Source organism: Schistocerca americana, chromosome 4 (assembly GCF_021461395.2).
Source record: "Schistocerca americana isolate TAMUIC-IGC-003095 chromosome 4, iqSchAmer2.1, whole genome shotgun sequence".
In the NCBI taxonomy this organism is placed as follows: Eukaryota; Metazoa; Arthropoda; class Insecta; order Orthoptera; family Acrididae; genus Schistocerca; species Schistocerca americana.
Window position 1 is genome coordinate 818,587,173 of NC_060122.1, and position 18,606 is coordinate 818,605,778.

General features: G+C 37.3%; 1 protein-coding gene across 1 annotated transcript in view; it reads right to left on the reverse strand.

The window, feature by feature from the left end:
- LOC124613827 (titin) overlaps nt 1-18,606 on the reverse strand; it is a 524,266-nt gene that overhangs the window by 179,063 nt on the left and 326,597 nt on the right. The window contains exons 124-126 of the mRNA XM_047142550.1: nt 14,825-14,894; nt 5,258-6,547; nt 670-736 (exon numbers count right to left, since the gene is read on the reverse strand). Coding sequence (XP_046998506.1) covers nt 670-736; nt 5,258-6,547; nt 14,825-14,894 — 1,427 coding nt within the window. The remainder of the gene's footprint in view (nt 1-669; nt 737-5,257; nt 6,548-14,824; nt 14,895-18,606) is intronic.

An 18,606-nucleotide genomic window follows, 5' to 3' on the forward strand; every position in this document is an offset into this window, starting at 1 on the left:
AATGTCATTGTTTTTTTCAGCTTTTTTTCTTTGCCTTGGGCATAACTTCCATTTAACTTATTGTTACACAAAAAGTTAGGAATCTTAGTCTTACAGACTAGCAGATTGTGACAAAAAGTGAAAGTGTAATACCCGTGGAACTTTTCATCTCTTTTCTGTATGACTACTAGTTTTAACTTTGGAGATATAAACTTAGCTTTGTTTGGTATTGTACAAGATCTCACTAATAAGACAGAGATAACGTGGCTGAAATGTGAAAAATGTCATGTAGCTCTCCATACTCTGGAAGCCAGACATGTGAATACTGTAGAATTTAATGGCAACAGCAGTCAGATTACATCAATAAGACAATAAATTAATTACACTTCTGTGTTAAAAAAATTGCTGCACATCACTTTAGCTGCATGTAACCAGTATATGTGTCTTATTAAGAGGAACTCTGTTTTCATGTCTCACACATTTCTGTTATAAACTCTTAGCCTGTCTACGTAATATTCAGAAGCTTCCAAAGCCAATTAATGTCACTCATAGCAAGCAAATATTCTTTGCAAAAATAACAATACAGTGTTATTATTACAATTATCCTTTTATTTTGTAGATGCTGGAGAACACAATTATCGTGCAACGAGACGTAAAACCCACATATTTTCACAGAGAGAAACTGCTTACCAGCAATACGAACTTCAGCTTGTTTTATAGTTTCTGCCTGTTGTGTTATATGTGTCTTCTCCACAACCTAAAAAAAAGCAAATACATAAAAAGTCATATTTAAAGACCTTTAGCAATATTTATACTCTAATACAAATTATTACACTTTATTTGGAGACTGATTAAACTTATTGTATAAACTGACAGGGTAAATCTCTAGGATCTGTGATCATAGTTACATCATATCTTACAGTGAATCATTTCTTGTAATGACTCCCTTCTTTAAAATAATAAATTTTCTAAATCCTGATTATCAGTGATGGGGATAAAAAGCAAAACGTATTGTGTAAATGCAGCAACTATAATAAATGGAGGTATGATCAATGTGAAAACATGCAGAACTCTTATAAACTAATATTTGTTAGTAAAAATAACTGTAAAATCAATTTCACACTTGTCTTGTACTTTATTAGCTGAAAAATGCAATCTCCTTTCAATAAATAAACTTTTACATCTTCTAAAATGTGACAATGTTAACAGGATACTTAAATAAGTTCTTTTAACACTGTGCCTGATGAATAAGGGTATATCAGGCAATATCTGTAACGACAAATCATGGTGGAATATCCAGACATGCACCACACATAAAATGCTCTGCATATTAGGCAGGCATATAATCAAGGTATTGGCTCATATGAGTGTCAATGAGCATTTTCTCATAAATAAAAGTACTGAAGCATAAATGCTGTCAAACATTCCCATTCTTTAAATATATTGTGAACTATGCATGGTACAATGATATACTTGTAATTTTGCAGGTACAGTCATGGGTACATGTGGATACTGTCTGAAAAACGTGTTGAGGATAGAGTTAGAGTAGAGAAATAATAAATTACATCATTATGCCTGATGAAGTTTTCCTGCATGAACAGCAAAAATGTGATAACCTGTTTTCCTTTCACTAATTTGTGGGCACGTCAGCAAGAAAAGATTTGAAAAATTTTGAAATTACTAGTAAAGTTTGTTGGATGTCAGTAAGTGCTTTTTTTTGGATTAGATTAGATTTACTTTCATTCCAATTGATCCGTAGTGAGGAGGTCCTCCAGGATGTGGAACATGTCAGAAAAACAACAATACATGACAAATATTTAAACTAAAACAAATAAGCTAATGTACCATTCCACAGGTCCCAAGTGGAATGATCGTCATTTTTTAATGAACACTAAGAGTCATTTTACAAATACTATTGCACTGAATTTAAAATAAAAAAGTTTTATATTTATTTATAAGGTAAGAAACATGTAATACAACTACTGTAATACTTATTTACAATGAACACATTACTGCACTGAAATGGTGCAGAAGTTAGATTATACTTACACACACACACACACACACACACACACACACACACAAATTTTCAGTGAACACATTACTGCACTGAAATTGTGCAGAAGTTATGTTGTACTTATATACAAATCAGTTGGTTTTCCTCAGAAATTCATCAATGGAGTAGAAGGAGTTGGTCACCAATAAATCCTTTAGGCTTCTCTTAAACTGAATTTCATTGGTTGTTAAGCTTTTTATGGCTGCTGGCAAGTTATTGAAAATGTGTGTTCCTGAATAATGCACACCTTTTTGTACAAGACTAAGTGACTTTAAATCCTTGTGAAGATTATTCTTATTTCTAGTATTGATTCCATGAATTGAGCTGTTGGTTTGAAAAAGTGATATATTTTTAATGACAAATTTCATTAAGGAATAAATATATTGGGAAGCTGTAGTTAGTATCCCTAGTTCCCTAAACAGGCTTCTGCAGGATGTTCTTGAGTTCACACCACATATAATTCTTACTGCACGTTTTTGTGCCCGGAAAACTTTAGCTTGGCTTGATGAATTACCCCAGAAAATAATCCCATATGACATTATGGAATGAAAGTAAGCATAGTATGCCAGCTTTTTCATTTTTATATCCCCTATGTCTGACAAAATTCGCATTGCAAACAGAGATTTGTTAAGACGCTTCAGCAGTTCTGTGGTGTGCTCCTCCCAGTTGAATTTATTATCAAGCTGTAATCCCAAGAATTTAACACCGTCCACTTCTTCTATCTTCTTGTCATCATATGTTAGACATATACTCTTGGGACACCCCTTACAAGTTCTGAACTGCATGTAGTGTGTTTTTTCAAAGTTTAGTGACAAAGAATTGGCTAGGAACCAGTGATTAATGTCTACAAATATTTTATTGGCTGATCTTTCTAAGACTACACTTGATTTGCTATTTATTGCAATGTTTGTATCATCAGCAAACAAAACAAACTTGGCATCTGGTAATGTTACTGATGAAAGGTCATTGATATACACAAGAAAAAGTAAGGGCCCCAAAATGGAACCTTGTGGGACCCCACATGTAATTAGTTCCCATTAGTTTCATTCTCAAATACTGGATGAATGTAATCCAGGTAACTTGTGCTCCACGACTTACACTGCCTTGTGACATAAACACAGTTTCTTACTTTAATACTTGGCTCACTGTGTTAAACTTTTACTGTAAGATTATATCTCTTAATGAGTAGATTATGCCAGCATTTTAAATTTTTAATTTTGGACTATGATTATCCAATATATTAAAATTAATTCCACTGGTAGTTGTTAGATAAGCAACCTGCAACTCAGACTATACGCTGTTTTAGCTGTTCACTGATACAGGTAAGGGACACAACACGTTTCCCATGCAACAAATGGTTGGATTTCCATTTGCCTAATTGCAAGAGACAACATACTGATTTCTGAAATTCCAAGGGTGATAACTGAGTAGTTTTTGTTTTACATTTATAAATAAGCAGGCAAAGTAAAAATGGTTATTATTATATTTATTATTGTGGCACAAAATTTTATTAACATCAACTGCAACCACTTGACTCAAACAAGAGAAGAATGTGACAGAATTTTAAAGTTATCCGAGACACTCATACTATTCACAAGCACCATTTAGCAAATGAAGAAAAATAGTTATCTTCTGACATGGAGCTAGAAAGAAGATGAGTTACATGTGATTTTCATTTCTATGACAACAACAAAATTTATCGCTCCATTATATATGGTAAAAATGCAAGGGAAATGATAATAACATCAATGCTTCACCATGTTGACTCCTGCACTTCAACAGCAACATGAAAGAAACTCTACCAAGTGGCTTAATCACAGGTGGTAAATTTGTGTAACAAGGACATATGGAAATCAAACAAAAGAAAATCCAGGACAGAATGTACCGATATTAGAGAAGGAAAGTTGCTTCTTATCATATAGTGGAGATGCTGGGTCGCAATAGGCACAACAAAAAGATTCACACAATTATAGCTTTCGGCCATTAAGGCCTTTGTCAGCAATAGACACACATACACACACGCACACACATACTCATGCAAATGCAACTTGCACACATGTCTGCAGTCTCAGACAACTGAAACCACATTGTGTCTATTGCTGACAAAAGGCTTAATGGTCAAAAGCTATAATTGTGTGACTCTTTTTGTTGTGCCTATTGCGACCCAGCATCTCCACTACATGGTGAGTAGCAACTTTCCTTCTCTAATAAGGATATACAGAAAGTAGTCCCAGAGCATGACAAGTGTCTAAACAACGAAAAATGTGCTAAAAAGTAATGGCAGTTAGGATTTGTGTAAATGAAAATTATTAAACATCAGCTGAAATGTCAGTATCTAATGGTCAATCCTAAAGTTTTGAAGATAGACATCTAACGATATGTTTCAAATGATATTACATGTAAAACAAGGACCCAATGTCTTTCCAAACAATAATTATGTATTGTGCCCTTCTTGGTACTTAAGTTACTGTGAAATACTTATACATGAGTTTATAACATGGGTGCTTAGATAAGTCAACCTGCCATTTTAAAGCATATGATGCATGTAATACAACCAAAGTATGTAGCACAAAAATAAAAATGGGACAAGTTTCATTGTTCTAGGAAGCTCAGCAAAGGACACTGTGATACCAGATTAGTTGCTATTGTGTTATCTAACCGACATTATGAACAGAAGAAGTACAAAACAGATTATTTCTGAAGCATTCCATTCTTGCAGAGCAGAAAGAAACTGTTTTATATCTAACAACTAGTTTCTGGATGTTCATTTTATCACTTTAGTCATACTGACATTAATATCTTATCAACTATTTCGCTGTACCTGTGTACAAAAAAGATAAAAGAAGACCAATAAACATATGATACTATACTATATTATAAAATGTTGCATAATTTTCATTCATTTTATCGTTTGAATTCAGTAACTACTCACATTTTTAAAGCAAATTTATACCGATGTTGAACTTGTTACATGTTTTCCTGCCATTCTTTCTTTTTACAGGTCCAAACAGAAGAACCTTCAGTTGCAAAATCTCAATGCTGAATAATAAATTTTTTAATATAGCTGTTATGTAAGAAAACCAAGTAACCTCAGTAGGTATAGTCATTTATCTATCTAAGATATAGCAAAGCGACAGCTGTGAGTTATCATGTGAGAAAAAATTATAATCAGAAGTTTAAATTGCAGTAATATTTAATTATGCATTAATGTGGTATGGATACCTCTGTAGCTTCTTGGACTTCCCACGAGTCTGGGCGGAAATCTTCAGGAGCGAAAAGAGTAACAGCTTGTTCAACAGTGGCATATTCCAGTTCAATCATGCGAAGAAATGCACGGAAGCCAGCTGTTTCTGGCCCTTGGACTTCATCCTCCTCTGCAAGAGCTTGTGAAACCAGAACTCCGTGCCCTTGACGTTCCACTAAAGAAACGAGAGCAGACTGAGCCAATGGTGTGCGAAGTTCCTGGAAGTGTCCAGCACGATGAAGTGCCGTTACTTCTTGCACATTTAACCCTCGCCGTAGCAACCAGCCAACACGTGCCAGTTCACGTAAAGGTTTTTCACTTTCTGGTCCAAATTCTTGAACAGGAATCAAATGTAGCAACTCCTCTACTTCCTGTGCCTGTTTCACACGTTCCCATCTTTCTAGCTTTTGCATAGTCTTCAATGCACGCTGGACAAAAATTTCTTCTTCTTCCTCGAGATCTTTCTTTTTGACAGCAGTCTTCTTCTTCGTCACAATATCTGTTTCCTTTTTCTCTGTCACTACTTCCTCAGCTTCCTTCTTTTCCTTTTCAACCAATACTTGCTCTTTCTTCTTTTGTAACTCTGGTGCCCTTTCTACTTTAACCTCAGTAATTTCTGCTACTTCTTGCTGTACAGGACTCTTATCAGGCTTGGCTTGATAACTTTTGGGTTTTTTGTCTTTGACTTCTTCAACTGTAGTTTCAGTCTGTATTTCAGATACAACCATGGGTTCTAAAATGGGCACTTTGTATTCTGCACTCTCCATGGTTTTTGCATCTTTCATTTCAGTTATAGTAGTCTCTGACAGAGTTTCAGTTACTAGGAAACTCTCTTGTATAGGCTTCATCAACACAGCTTCTTCTTCTTTTGGTTTTGTTTCTTTCAGATCTATGACTCTGTCTTCTGTAATAACTTCAGACACACTAACAGATTCTTGGACACTGACCTTCCTATCTGCCTGCTCCTCTAAGGGCTTTACTTCAAATTCTTTCACCATATCTTCACTTTTCAGTTGTGAAATGGATACTGACTCCTGTATATTTACTTTTGTATCAGCTGTCACTTTGGTCTTCTGTGTCTTAAGATATTTCACATCATCTTTAACATCCACTTCAGAAACTGTAACACTTTCTTGAACTGGAACAATTTCTTTTGCCTTTTCTTCTGTCAGAATGGGTTTTTCACTTGTGTCATCAACTTTTTTACATGATGCAATTGCAGATATCTCAACTGAATCTTGAACTGAAAAGACTTTCTGTGCAGTGACCTGAAACAGTGCAAAGAGAAGAGATCACTAAAAACAAAGAATAAATACTAGGTAATTAACAGTACAATATAGGTGTTAAAAACCATATCTACTATAATATGAGTAATAGATAAAATTCTATCATATTTAACATGAATTTCACAAGGAATAATGTCACAGAAGAAACAGCTTACAAAGACTGGTAATTAATGATCAAGAATGTTAATAACAACAGAATCTTCCTCATGGTCCATTTCCATTAACCTAAATAGCTTTCTCCTCTTTTGTTTCATGCTTTCCTTTAAATTCAACTCACGCCTTTGCCTTTCTATTCACGCTAGATCTACTTTTACATCCATATTCTGCAAACCATTGCACGTTAGAGAGAACTTCGCACTGCATCAGTTATTAGGGTTTCTTATCATCCCATTCGCATCTGGACTCCATGAAGAATGACTACTTAAATATGTATGTTCACGTTGCAATTGGTCTGATCATGTCTTCACAGTCCCACTCGGAGTGATGCACAGAAATTGGAAGCATATTTTTAGGTACTTTCATTTATATTTTCTTTCACGACAGACTACAGTAAATTAGCTTTCTGACTCTCAATGGCAAATTCTTTTTGTGCCACTGATTACCTCAAATTCTCCCCAAATATCAATATATCTGTTATTATCTCATTCACTTATTTTACATCTACTATCTACCTCACATCAAACAATGGAAACTCCAGGCAGGAATATCAACAATGTAGGAAAAGACAGATTGTTACTTACCACAAAGAAGAGATGTCACACTGCAGACAGGCACAATTAAAATACACTCACATACAGCTTTTGGCCACAGCTTTCATCATAAAAGGGACACACATGCACAAGCAAGCACACCGTGCACACACATGACCGCCACCTCCAGCATCTCGGCCCAAGATGCATTCTGGTCCAAGATGCTGCAGTTGGCAGTCATGTGTGTGAGGTGTGCTTGCTTGTGTGCGTGCATGAATGGTACATGTGTGTGTGTGTGTCTCTTTTACTGGTGACGGCTGTGGCCAAAAGCCATAAGTGAGTGTCTTTCAATTATGCCTGTCTGCATCTTGACACGTCTTCTTTACGGTAAGTAGCAATCTGTCTTTTCCTACCTATCTCACATGGTTTGTCATGTTTTTATTACTCATTCAGTCAACCTGTGGCTTAGTGAGAAACAAATATACTAACGACACCATTAAAAGACAATTACTACATCCCTCATCTTCAATAAAGCTCGTTTAGTATATGTTAGGTGTCTCAAAACATTTATAGCTTGCTCTCAACAGATGTCTGTGTGTCTCCCTCCATACATTACTGTGTGAAAGTACCTTGAGACTCTGCTTAAAAATGCTTAACAATGGCTAACTATAGATATCTGAGACAAGTAACAGTAATTAAAGCTTTCTTATAGTATAATGGTAATTTTTCACATAACTACAACAGAAATTAGTGCCATATTTTCTTTGTTCTTAAATTTTTCTCTTTTCCTCAAATTTCAAGAAAGGTGTCACTGAGGTTTGACATGTAGCACTCATTTTGTTGCAATGAAGAAGCATAACTAGTGAAGGATTTACCCCCTGAGACTAACAGCAAAAGTCCTCATCTTCCTTCATGTAGCTCAAACCATATTTTGTCATGCTTTAAGTGCTTTATAATATGTCTAAGACTGATTCTTAGAATAAATTTTTTACTCTGCGGTGGAGTATGAGCAATTTTTAAACCTCTGCACATTCAAATGGTGTGCAGAACTGAGACTCTAACCTGAAGCTTACACGTTTACAAATTTCTCCAGGCACAATTTGGTACCAGCCTCACAACTTCATTTCTGCCACTGCCTCTGTCCTGCTTTACACACTTCACATAAGCTCTCTTGCCTATTTTCCTGGACTAGTACTTCAAGAAGAACAGATGTCAAAGAGAAATAGCTCAGCCAAAGCCACAATGAATCTACCACTCTGTAGTGGAGGGTGCACACTTTTGAAACTTCATCAGACCAGGACTCAAACCATTGACCTCCCATTTTTCCAGCTATGCTCATACCAACTGAGTTCTCCAACTCCCTTTCAGAAATTCAATTCTTCCAGTTCTTCTACCCTACTTTCCAAACATCTCAATCTCAAAAACACGTGCCGAAGTTACAATCCCAAAAGAAACTATGTCACAGAGAAATAATTTAGCTGCAACTCAGGAGTTGTTTTACACTGCAGCAAAGTGTGTGTTATTTTGAAACTTACTGACAGATTATAACTATCTACCAGATAGATACTTGAGCCCAGAATTTTTCTTTTTCTTGACTGTGCTGTCCAGCTGCAGCTGGAGATTGGCCCTTGCCATGCCAGTTCTGCCAGTAGCTCCTTCTACTTTCCAGACTTTATGTCTACATCCATACTTGGCAAGCCACTGTACTGCCCACAGTTGAGAAACAAACAAGCAACAGGAATGCGCCTCCAACTCAGTGATATGCTCTTAAGAGAAAAGTGCGCACCATTCTAAAAACATTTTTGTGAATGTATTTACATGGACATGTAAATTTGACTCACTCAAAGCGATTCAAATATATATATTAAATCATCTCACCTCTTCAGTACACTGATATTTCCAGAATAATGTCAAGTTAAATTCTTCATTTATGTATACAGGATGTCAGTCCTGCTGCATCATCAGTTCAGTAATACCGGTACTGTGTGTGCAACTTTTGAACTGCATTTTTTTGGTCACAATATACATTTCATTTTATTCAGTTAAAAACATGGCCAATGAATTTTATTGCTTTTAATGTGGATGTGATGTCTGGTTTTCACTAGAACTTTCATCATAAGAAATAAAACGAAAATGGGAGACCACAAATGGCAAACAGTGAAATGCAACACGCTGACCTTGCCAGTAAAAGAACACTTTTCATATGGGCAACAGCCCAAACGGTGGGGAGTCACAGGAGGGAAGGAAGAGAGGAGAAGGACCACTTCCCTGCTGCCCGTCTTACCCCTCACAGGCATTCTTCTTTGGATGCCTACTGTACTATGCACGGAGGAGGTACTATGCGCCAATATCAGTGATTTTCTGTCCTATCGCATTTGTGTATCAAGTGAGGGAAAAATACTGTCTGTTTGACTCTGACAGGCCCTACTCTCTCTTACATTATTCTCACAATATTTATGTGGCAGCACAACAGTCACAGTGTCTCCTTCAGACACAGATTCTCTAAATTTACCGATCAGGCTTTCACAAGCATTGTGTCTTCCTTCTTCCGAGGACTCCTAACTGAGTTGTCAAAGGACACACACATTTGTGTGTGAGCTATACTTACCTGCTATGATCCCATCAGTGTGGCTCTGAATTTGATTACTGCCTATTCTCATGCCTAACTGATGTGGGCTCAAAACACTGCATCAATACACTAGAACTGGTCACACTAGCAACTCACATGTGATTCCTTTTACAGCTGCATCCCACTTTCCAAAAACCCTAGTAATAAATCTTAGTCTTACATGCACCTTCCCTAATACTGATTTTATGTAATCATTCAATTTCATACGGCATTGTAATGTTACTCCTAAACAAATATATAATGTGACAGGCTCAAGCTGTACATCATTGATCTTCTAATTGTATACAATCACGTTCTTTTTCTTTGTTGTAGCCATTACATTACACTTACATTTAAAGATAGCTGCCATTCGTTACATTCTCCTGCATAGCCTTCTGGATTAGCACTCCTTGAAAAATGAAAAGTGCTGGGAAATAGTTGATCCATAGCCAAGGAGCTGTTTCTGGCTAGACTTTTACATTCTGTAATAGAGGATGAAAAGGTCTGAAACTTCCTGACAGATCGAAACTTTCTGCCAAACTGGGACTCGAGCCTGGAGCCTTGCTATGCTCTTACCAAGCTATCCAGGCCTGACTCACAACTGACCTTCACAGTTTCAATTCTACCAGTATCACTCTCCTACTTTCCACATTCAGAAACAATTTTTTTGTTGCTCAAATAGATAAAAGCCTCACAGACAAAGGAACCTTATTTTTTTATATCAGTCTTCATCTACACTATGGTATAAAGATAGGGCACTTACTGAGACATCAAGCGATCACAAAGTCATTGTTTAAAATTATTAGCAAAAATCTCAAAATTCCTGGACTGATTTCATTCAAATTTTTATACGCTCTCTAATAAATGTTTGGGCAGATGCAGGCTACATAGTTTTGGTCTGATTTATATGGTATATAAATATATGCACTGCCACCAGAAATCAAGCACTGAATATATGTATGTTGTAGTTGTTGTGGCATTCAGTCAGAAGACTGGTTTGATGCAGCTCTCTTTGCTACTCTATCCTGTGCAAGCCTCTTCATCTCCAAATAACTACTGCAACCTGCATCTTTCTGAATCTGCTTAGTGTATTCATCTCGTGGTGTCTGTCTACAATTTTTATCCTCACATTTCCCCCCAATACTAAATTTGTGATTGCTTGATGTCTCAGTAAGTGTCCTATCAACTGATCCCTTCTTTTCATCAAGTTTTACCACAAATTTCTTGTCTCCCAAATTCTGTTCAGTACCTCATCATTAGTTATGTGACCAACCCATCCAATCTTCAACATTCATCTGTAGCACCACATTTCAAAATCTGCTATTCTATTTTTGTTTAAACTGTTTATCATCGATGTTTTACTTCCACATATGGCTACACTCCAGATTAATACCTTCAGAAAAGTCTTCCTAACACTTAAATCTATAATCAATGTTAACAGATTTCTCGTCTTCCAAAATGTTTTTCTTGTCATTGCCAGTCTACATTTTATATCCTCTCTACTTCAGCCATTATCAGTTATTTTGCTGACCAAATAGCATAATTCACTGACTACATTAAGTATCTCATTTTCTAATCTAATTCTCTTAGCATCCCCTGATTTAATTTGACTACATTCCATTATCCTTGTTTTTTTGTTGATGTTCATCCTATACCCTCCTTTCAAGACACTGTCCATTCTGTTCAACTGCTCTTCCAAGTCCTTTGCTGTCTCTGACAGTATTACAATGTCATTGGAAAATCTTAAAAAATTTTATTTCTACTCCCTGAATTATAATTCCTACTCCAAACTTTTCTTTAGTTTCTTTTACTGCTTGTTGAATGTACAAATTGAATAACATCTGGGACAGGTTACAGCCCTGTATCACTCCCTTCTCAACCACTGCCTCCCTTTCATACTACTCAACTCATATAACTGCCATCAGCACTGTATATAATATATGAAGAGGAAACACTGATAGCAAAAATCTCGAAAATTTACTGATACACACACACACACAAAACTTTAAAAAGAAATTGTATAGACAACCATGTGTCTTCCTCACAGTTGTTTTTAACACAAAACATCAAAGTTATGGCTTAATGACAATATGAAAAGGATAAATTGCAACTCACTACATACCAAAGATGTTGAGCTGCAGACAGGCACAACAAAAAGACTACTATACACGTAAGTTTTCAGCCAGAAAGTCTTCTTATGATACAGGCAACATACACAATACATTAATGCAAATGCAGCTTACACACACATGACAACTGTCTCTGTCTTCTGAAGTCAGACTGTGAGTAACTGTGCATGATGGCATAAACAATCTGGGTGGTGGAGTACAGAGGAGGATGGCGCTGGATGGGGGAGGGAGAGCAGGGTGTGCTTGGGGGATGGTAAAGTCCTGTTTTTGGGAGCATACAGGGACGAGATAGAATGGTCGTAGGGCAACTGGGTGCAGTCTACATCTACATCTACATCTACATCCGTACTCCCCAAGCCACCTGACAGTGTGTGGAGGAGGGTACTTTGAGTACCTCTATCCGTTCTTCCTTCTATTCCAGTTTATTTTGTCAGGAGGTTAGATGGAAGGCCAGGTGGGAGCAGAAAAGGAGAGAAGTAAAAAGACTGTGGGTGCCCTTATGGAAATAGAAGGCTGTGGAGTTGGAACAGGGAAGGGGATAGATGAGTGAATGACAATGACTAAAGGTGGTTAAGGACAATAGGGTTATGGGAATGTAGGATACATTGCAGAGAGAGTTCCCACCTTCGCAATTCTGAAAAGCTGGTGTTGTTAGGAAGGATCCAGATGACACAGGCTGTGAAGCAGTCACTAAAATGAAGGACACTGTATTGGGCAGCATGCTCAGCAACTGGGTGGTCAATGTCTTTTTCAGGGGCCATTCATGTAGAGAGACAGCTTGTTGGCTGTCATGCTCATGTAAAATGCAGCACAGTGATTGCAGCTCAGCTTGCAGATCACGTAACTGGTTCCCACAGATAGCCCTGCCTTTGATCGGAAAGGTGATGCTTCTGATCCATCCGACAAAGGTATTCAACTGCCCATCAAATCCACACAAGCTCCTTGTTCACCTGTACACAGCCCCTGCTCCCGACACCTTACCTCATGCCTCAGACCTAAGTGAAAGCCCTGTCCCATACATCCTCCCACCACCACCTACTCCAGTCTGGTCACCAGCATCACTATCCCATTAAAGGCAGGGTACCTGAAACCAGTTATGTGATCTACAAATTACACTGCAATCACTGTGTTGCATTCTATGTGAGCATGACAACCAACAAACTGTCTGTCCGCATTAATGGGCACGAACAAACTGTGGCCAAAAAATAACTGGATCATCCAGTTGCTGAGTGTTCTGGCCAATACAACATTCTTTATTTCAATGACTTCTTCACAACCTGTGCCACCTGAACCCTTCCCACTAACACCAGCTTCTCTGAATTGTGCAGATGTGAGCTCTCCCTGCAATACATCCTACATTCCTGTAACCCCCATGGCCTCAATGCTCGTTAGTCACTGTCCATCACCCACATTCCCACTCCTGCATCACACAGCCTTCTATTCCACCAACATACCCATGCTTCTCTCCAACTGCACCTAGCTGCACTATCCTCTCCCCACCCCATTCCTGGATTCTCCCACAAACAGTGCTCTACTGTCCCCCACCCATACCCTGCTCTCACTCCCCCTTCCCATCCCAACCACTACACACAGCTGCTCACAGTATGGCCTCAGTAACCAGAGGCAGTGGTCACATGTATGTGAGCTGCATTTGTGTGAATGTGTGTGTGTATGCTGTCTATTTTAGAAGAAAGCTTTCTGGCCAACAGCTTATTTGTTTATGTATAGTAGTCTTTTAGTAGTGCCTGTCCGCAACTCAGCATCTACGCTATAGCATGAGTGGTAATCTGTCCTTTCCATAATATTGTCGTTATTCCATCCCAGATTTTTCATTGTTTAAAGTTATGGCTTATTGGCTTATGATTAGAATACTACTATGGAACCTGAATCATTCAAAACTTTGTAATCCTACCCATTCTCAGGTTAAAATTATGCAACATGCTGTCGTTGAAGCTACCATCCTGACATATTGGCAGCAGGACAGGTCGCTCATACCTTGTATATCAATGATCCCAACCAAATTACCCATTCATTTTAAGTGACTTCAATTCCCAATAATGGTTTCATTGTCAATGGCAATAAATGATGTTCAAGGTCAGAGAGAGAGAGAGAGAGAAACTGAGATGGACTAGGAGGGAGGGGATAGGAAATGTACAAAGAGGAGATGGAGAGAGAGAGGGGGGAGGAGGATGTGGAGAGAGGATATGGACAGAAAGAGGTAGAGGAGGTGATGGACAGAGAGACATGGGAGGATGAGGAGGTGAACAACGATAAGGAGGAGGAGGAGGAGATGGACAGGCAGATGGGAGGATGTAGGGAGAAGAAGATTAGGACATATATCCCTTTTCCACACATATTTAACAATTACATAACATTTCCGGGTTCAGAGGTAGAATACAAAGAGTATACACGAGGTTCAAGCTCTCAAACATAGGCCGAAAATTACCTTACCCTATTTAGCCCATACAACATTGCAGAGTACTTGCACTCAAATCAAAGCAGCTGAAAATTAAATGTACATACAGTGTTTGCAGCATCAAAATATCTGTTGTGTGTGTGGAAGTGGATGTGCTCACATGCGCGTGTGACTGAGTGTGGGTGAGTGCGTTTATGTGTGAATTTTAAATTGTCGAAGTATCCAGTATCATCATGATATGATCTATGCACAAATAAAGTACTTACTTGCTTAGCTCGAACTGTAAGCCCAACCTCTCACCCCTCTTTAATGTTTGGTCATTTAATTTCCTTATGCTCATATCTGAAAATTTCTAATTATTGACAGAAGCATAGTAGTTTACTCATGAGATTAGTTAGCTGTACTTCATCTAATTACCTTTTTTGTTTTCTCTGCAAACTGTGCAGTGGATTCCAGAACATGTGTCTCATGGATGTCCACAATTTCCCTGTGGAAAAAAAATAAAATGGAGGTGCTTTAAATAGAAAACTGGGAGTAATTTCATAGATTTTAGTTAGATACATGTTCTTGTGGCTACTTTGCAAAATACCGGTGTATTGTAATGAAGTTGAAAAAAGGTCATTTTACAGAATACTAATTTAATTGGTATTTCAATACAGCTGCATTTGACCATTTACAGATTAGATCACACAAAAGAGAAATATTTAGTTTAATACCACAAGTATAGTCTGTCGGTAAACTTAAGAGCAAGTGAGGCCCCATTCTACCTACCCAGCTACGTCACAAGGCACTTCTACAGGCTGTTTCACAACATAGTACCAGCCCTGCCACTGTGCATGCTTTAAATTAGTGGTGACGCAATGTTCAAATATGTCCTGGCTGTGTTTATTTTTAGACAAAAGCGTTAAGACCATACGGAATACAAAAGATGATAGCTCCATCCGAAACACAACATTGTAGAGTAAATAATATTAAAATAACAATGGAAGTCAGAATTCTACAACAAACATAGAACTGAATGCCTGTTCATGTGAATGTATATTCCTCTACTATTATTCCTAAAACGAACCCCATTGATACAATCAATCTGTAGAATTTAAGTCTTGTTCTTACTTTGTGTTTCAACTAACAGGTAGAAGTTTTCTTTCAGGGGCTGCATTGAAACTTAAAAATTCTTGCCACACAAGAGTGTTTAAAAAGTAACCAGAAATTTATAATTTTGTGTATTGTATTAGTCTGATTTGCACTACTTTTCTTGTCACAGTCTTTGTAAACATGTCTGAAAAGTATGTGTATAATGTTATGCATATTGTGTATTTACTTTGTTGTCAGCAGTCAAGAAGATTAAATGTGTTTTGGTAGCACCAAAGATTATTTGTTTTGTATAAAAATAGATTAGAGAATCTGCATCAAATTTTGTTATAAGAATGGAATAAAGTATGAATTTTTTAAAAATGTTAAGTACTGCTTTTGGTGAGTCTGTTATGAGTAAACCAAGGGCATGCAAGTGGTATAAATATTTCGAAGCAGGCCTTTAAGAACAGCAATTTTACAAGCATGGATGAGATTAAAAATGCACAGTTAAGATACCTATAAACTATCCGGAGGAAACAGTTCCCAAAGTGTTTCGAGAATTGGAAAAACCAATGGCATAAATTTATAGTATGTAATGGGGAATATTTTAAACAGGATAACATTGCTGTAGATTAAGAAATAAAGTTCTTACCAAAAAATAAAAAATTATATGTGAATGCACCTCATATGTCAAGCTTTTTACTTAGAAGTTCAGAATTGGTGTACATGTTTCAAAGGAAATTTCAGCAGTGATTATAATAGCTACTGCACACATGTTTTAAGCAATATATCTTAGAATCAGGTGAATAGTAACTGAGATAGAGATTTAGCGACAGAACACATTCAAACCCTGCTGTTCTATAAGCATCAAAGGTTTTACATGATTGTGAAACAGTCTATAATGATGGGTTTCCTCCCAAAATAATTTGTTTTTCTTCATGGTGACTTCAGTAAACCATGAGGCTTATTTTTGCATTCCTTCCTTACGTGTCCAATTGTGGTGAGGTTGGCGTTTGCATGAATTGCAGCCTTTAGGTTGGGACTGGTGAAAATGAAATGAAATGATCACATGGCATTGTTGGCCGGGAGGCCCCATTCGGGGGGAGTTCGACAGCCGTATTGCAAGTCATTTTCAGTTGACCCCACTTCAGAGACTTGCAAGTCAATGATAATGAAATTATGATGAAAGACACATGACACCCAGTCCCCTGGCGGGAACTGAACCTGGGCCCCTTGCGTGGTAGGCGGTAACGCTACCGTTACGCTACGGAGGCAGACATTGGGACTGGTAATATTAACCAACAGTTCTTTTTGTGTTGCCTCTTTAACACATGCTGTAATAACATTAGAGATGATCAAACACTCCTTACTACACAAATACAGTACCTCCTCTCCTTTGTAGTTTGCACATTTTCTTGCATTGCACAATGATTATCCATCACTTCCAGATACTGAAGTATATCAGTGAGTATACATAGTTAACTGACTGACACTGGCAACTAAGGCCCCACAAACAGAAATGACGTAAATCACTGCACATAGATCTACACTGCTATACAGGTAACAGGCAACTGATTTTGGGTGCCCCTGTAGGCCAGTGGCAGTGTTCTTCCGGGAAAGGCCACTTTCCCCACCAAAAGCACTTGAGTTTACAGACAAGACTATAGCATGTGACACATTTGTGCCAAATAAGCTACAAGTTTCTAAATAATAACTATCCTACAGTATAGAAAAAAATTGCCCTGAAGGAATTTTTTCTCCTTAATTTCAAATTTAAACATACTACCTGTCAGGTGCATATTAACAAAGAGTAAGTGACCAAAGATTTTGGTAGCAGCATTGTTCACTCTTTTCTAAGTTAAAGTGTATGTTACTGAAGATTAATGTAGGCAATTTTTTCCCTTTTTAGTATCATAATTTTTACTATCATTATCCCTTATGAATTTTAATAGATTATTTACAACAAATTAGATGGGAGAAATTATGTACTGTGTGCTGTAGTTAAAATACTTCACTCTTTAAATAACAATATTAGGATAAGTGTAGATTGTTACTCACCATCAAGACGACTTGTTGAGTTGCAGCCAGGCACAATGAAAAGACTGTTACACATTTAGCTTGCCAAAGCCTTCTTTAGAAAAGAAAACACACACATATTCACACAAGCATACACACCTAACGCACAAATGACCACTATCTCCAGCAGCACTGACCGGAAGGCATTGTGGTTGGAGCTGCTGGAGATAGTGGTCATGTTTGCCTGAAGTGTACATGTTTGTGTACATGCGTGTGCGTTTTATTTTCTGTAGAAGGCTTTCGCCAAAAGCTAAGTGTGTAACATTCTTCTCATTGTGCCTGCGTGCAACTAAATGAATCATCTTGATGGTGAGTAGCAATCTACCATTTTCATATATTGTTGATATTCCAACCTGGACTGTCCATTGTTTCATTGTGCCTCAAAAGCAGTCGTGTGTGTGAGGTGTCCTTGCTTGTGTGGGGTTTCTTTTCTGAAGAAGGCTTTGGCCAAAAGCTAGATGTGTAACACTCTTTTCATTGTGCCTGTCTGCAACTCAACTAGTCCTCTTTACAGTGAGTAACAATTTATCCTTTCCTAATATTGTTGAAATTCCAACCTGGACATTCCAGTGTTTCCCTCCTTAAACAGTTCTCTATGAATCATCAATGGTGATCAGTACAGCATAATTGTAAAAGAAAACTCTGTTTTTGAACAAAAATTTCGTGATTTATGAAGTCAAAATGCTTTATATATGCCAACAACTGGTGCCGTTTTGGTATTTTATTGTTATAAAATCTGATGAATCACATTATCAGTAGACCAACCTTCCAAATATATATGGTGATTTGCTAAGAATATTTTTATGACTGAGACTGGACACCTTTGGTGTACATTACATTCTCAGAAAAATTAGAAAATGATGTCTTCATTGAAGGAGTCTGTTAACTACTGGCATCACATCAGTCACCTCCCTTATTAAAAAATTTAAAAATTGTGTCTTTTAATAATTCTGTAAAGGTACTCTGAGTTAATGATCCACTATATATTTTAGACATTGTGATCCTTATTATATGATAACAATTCTTTAGAATTACATTGGAAATACCAC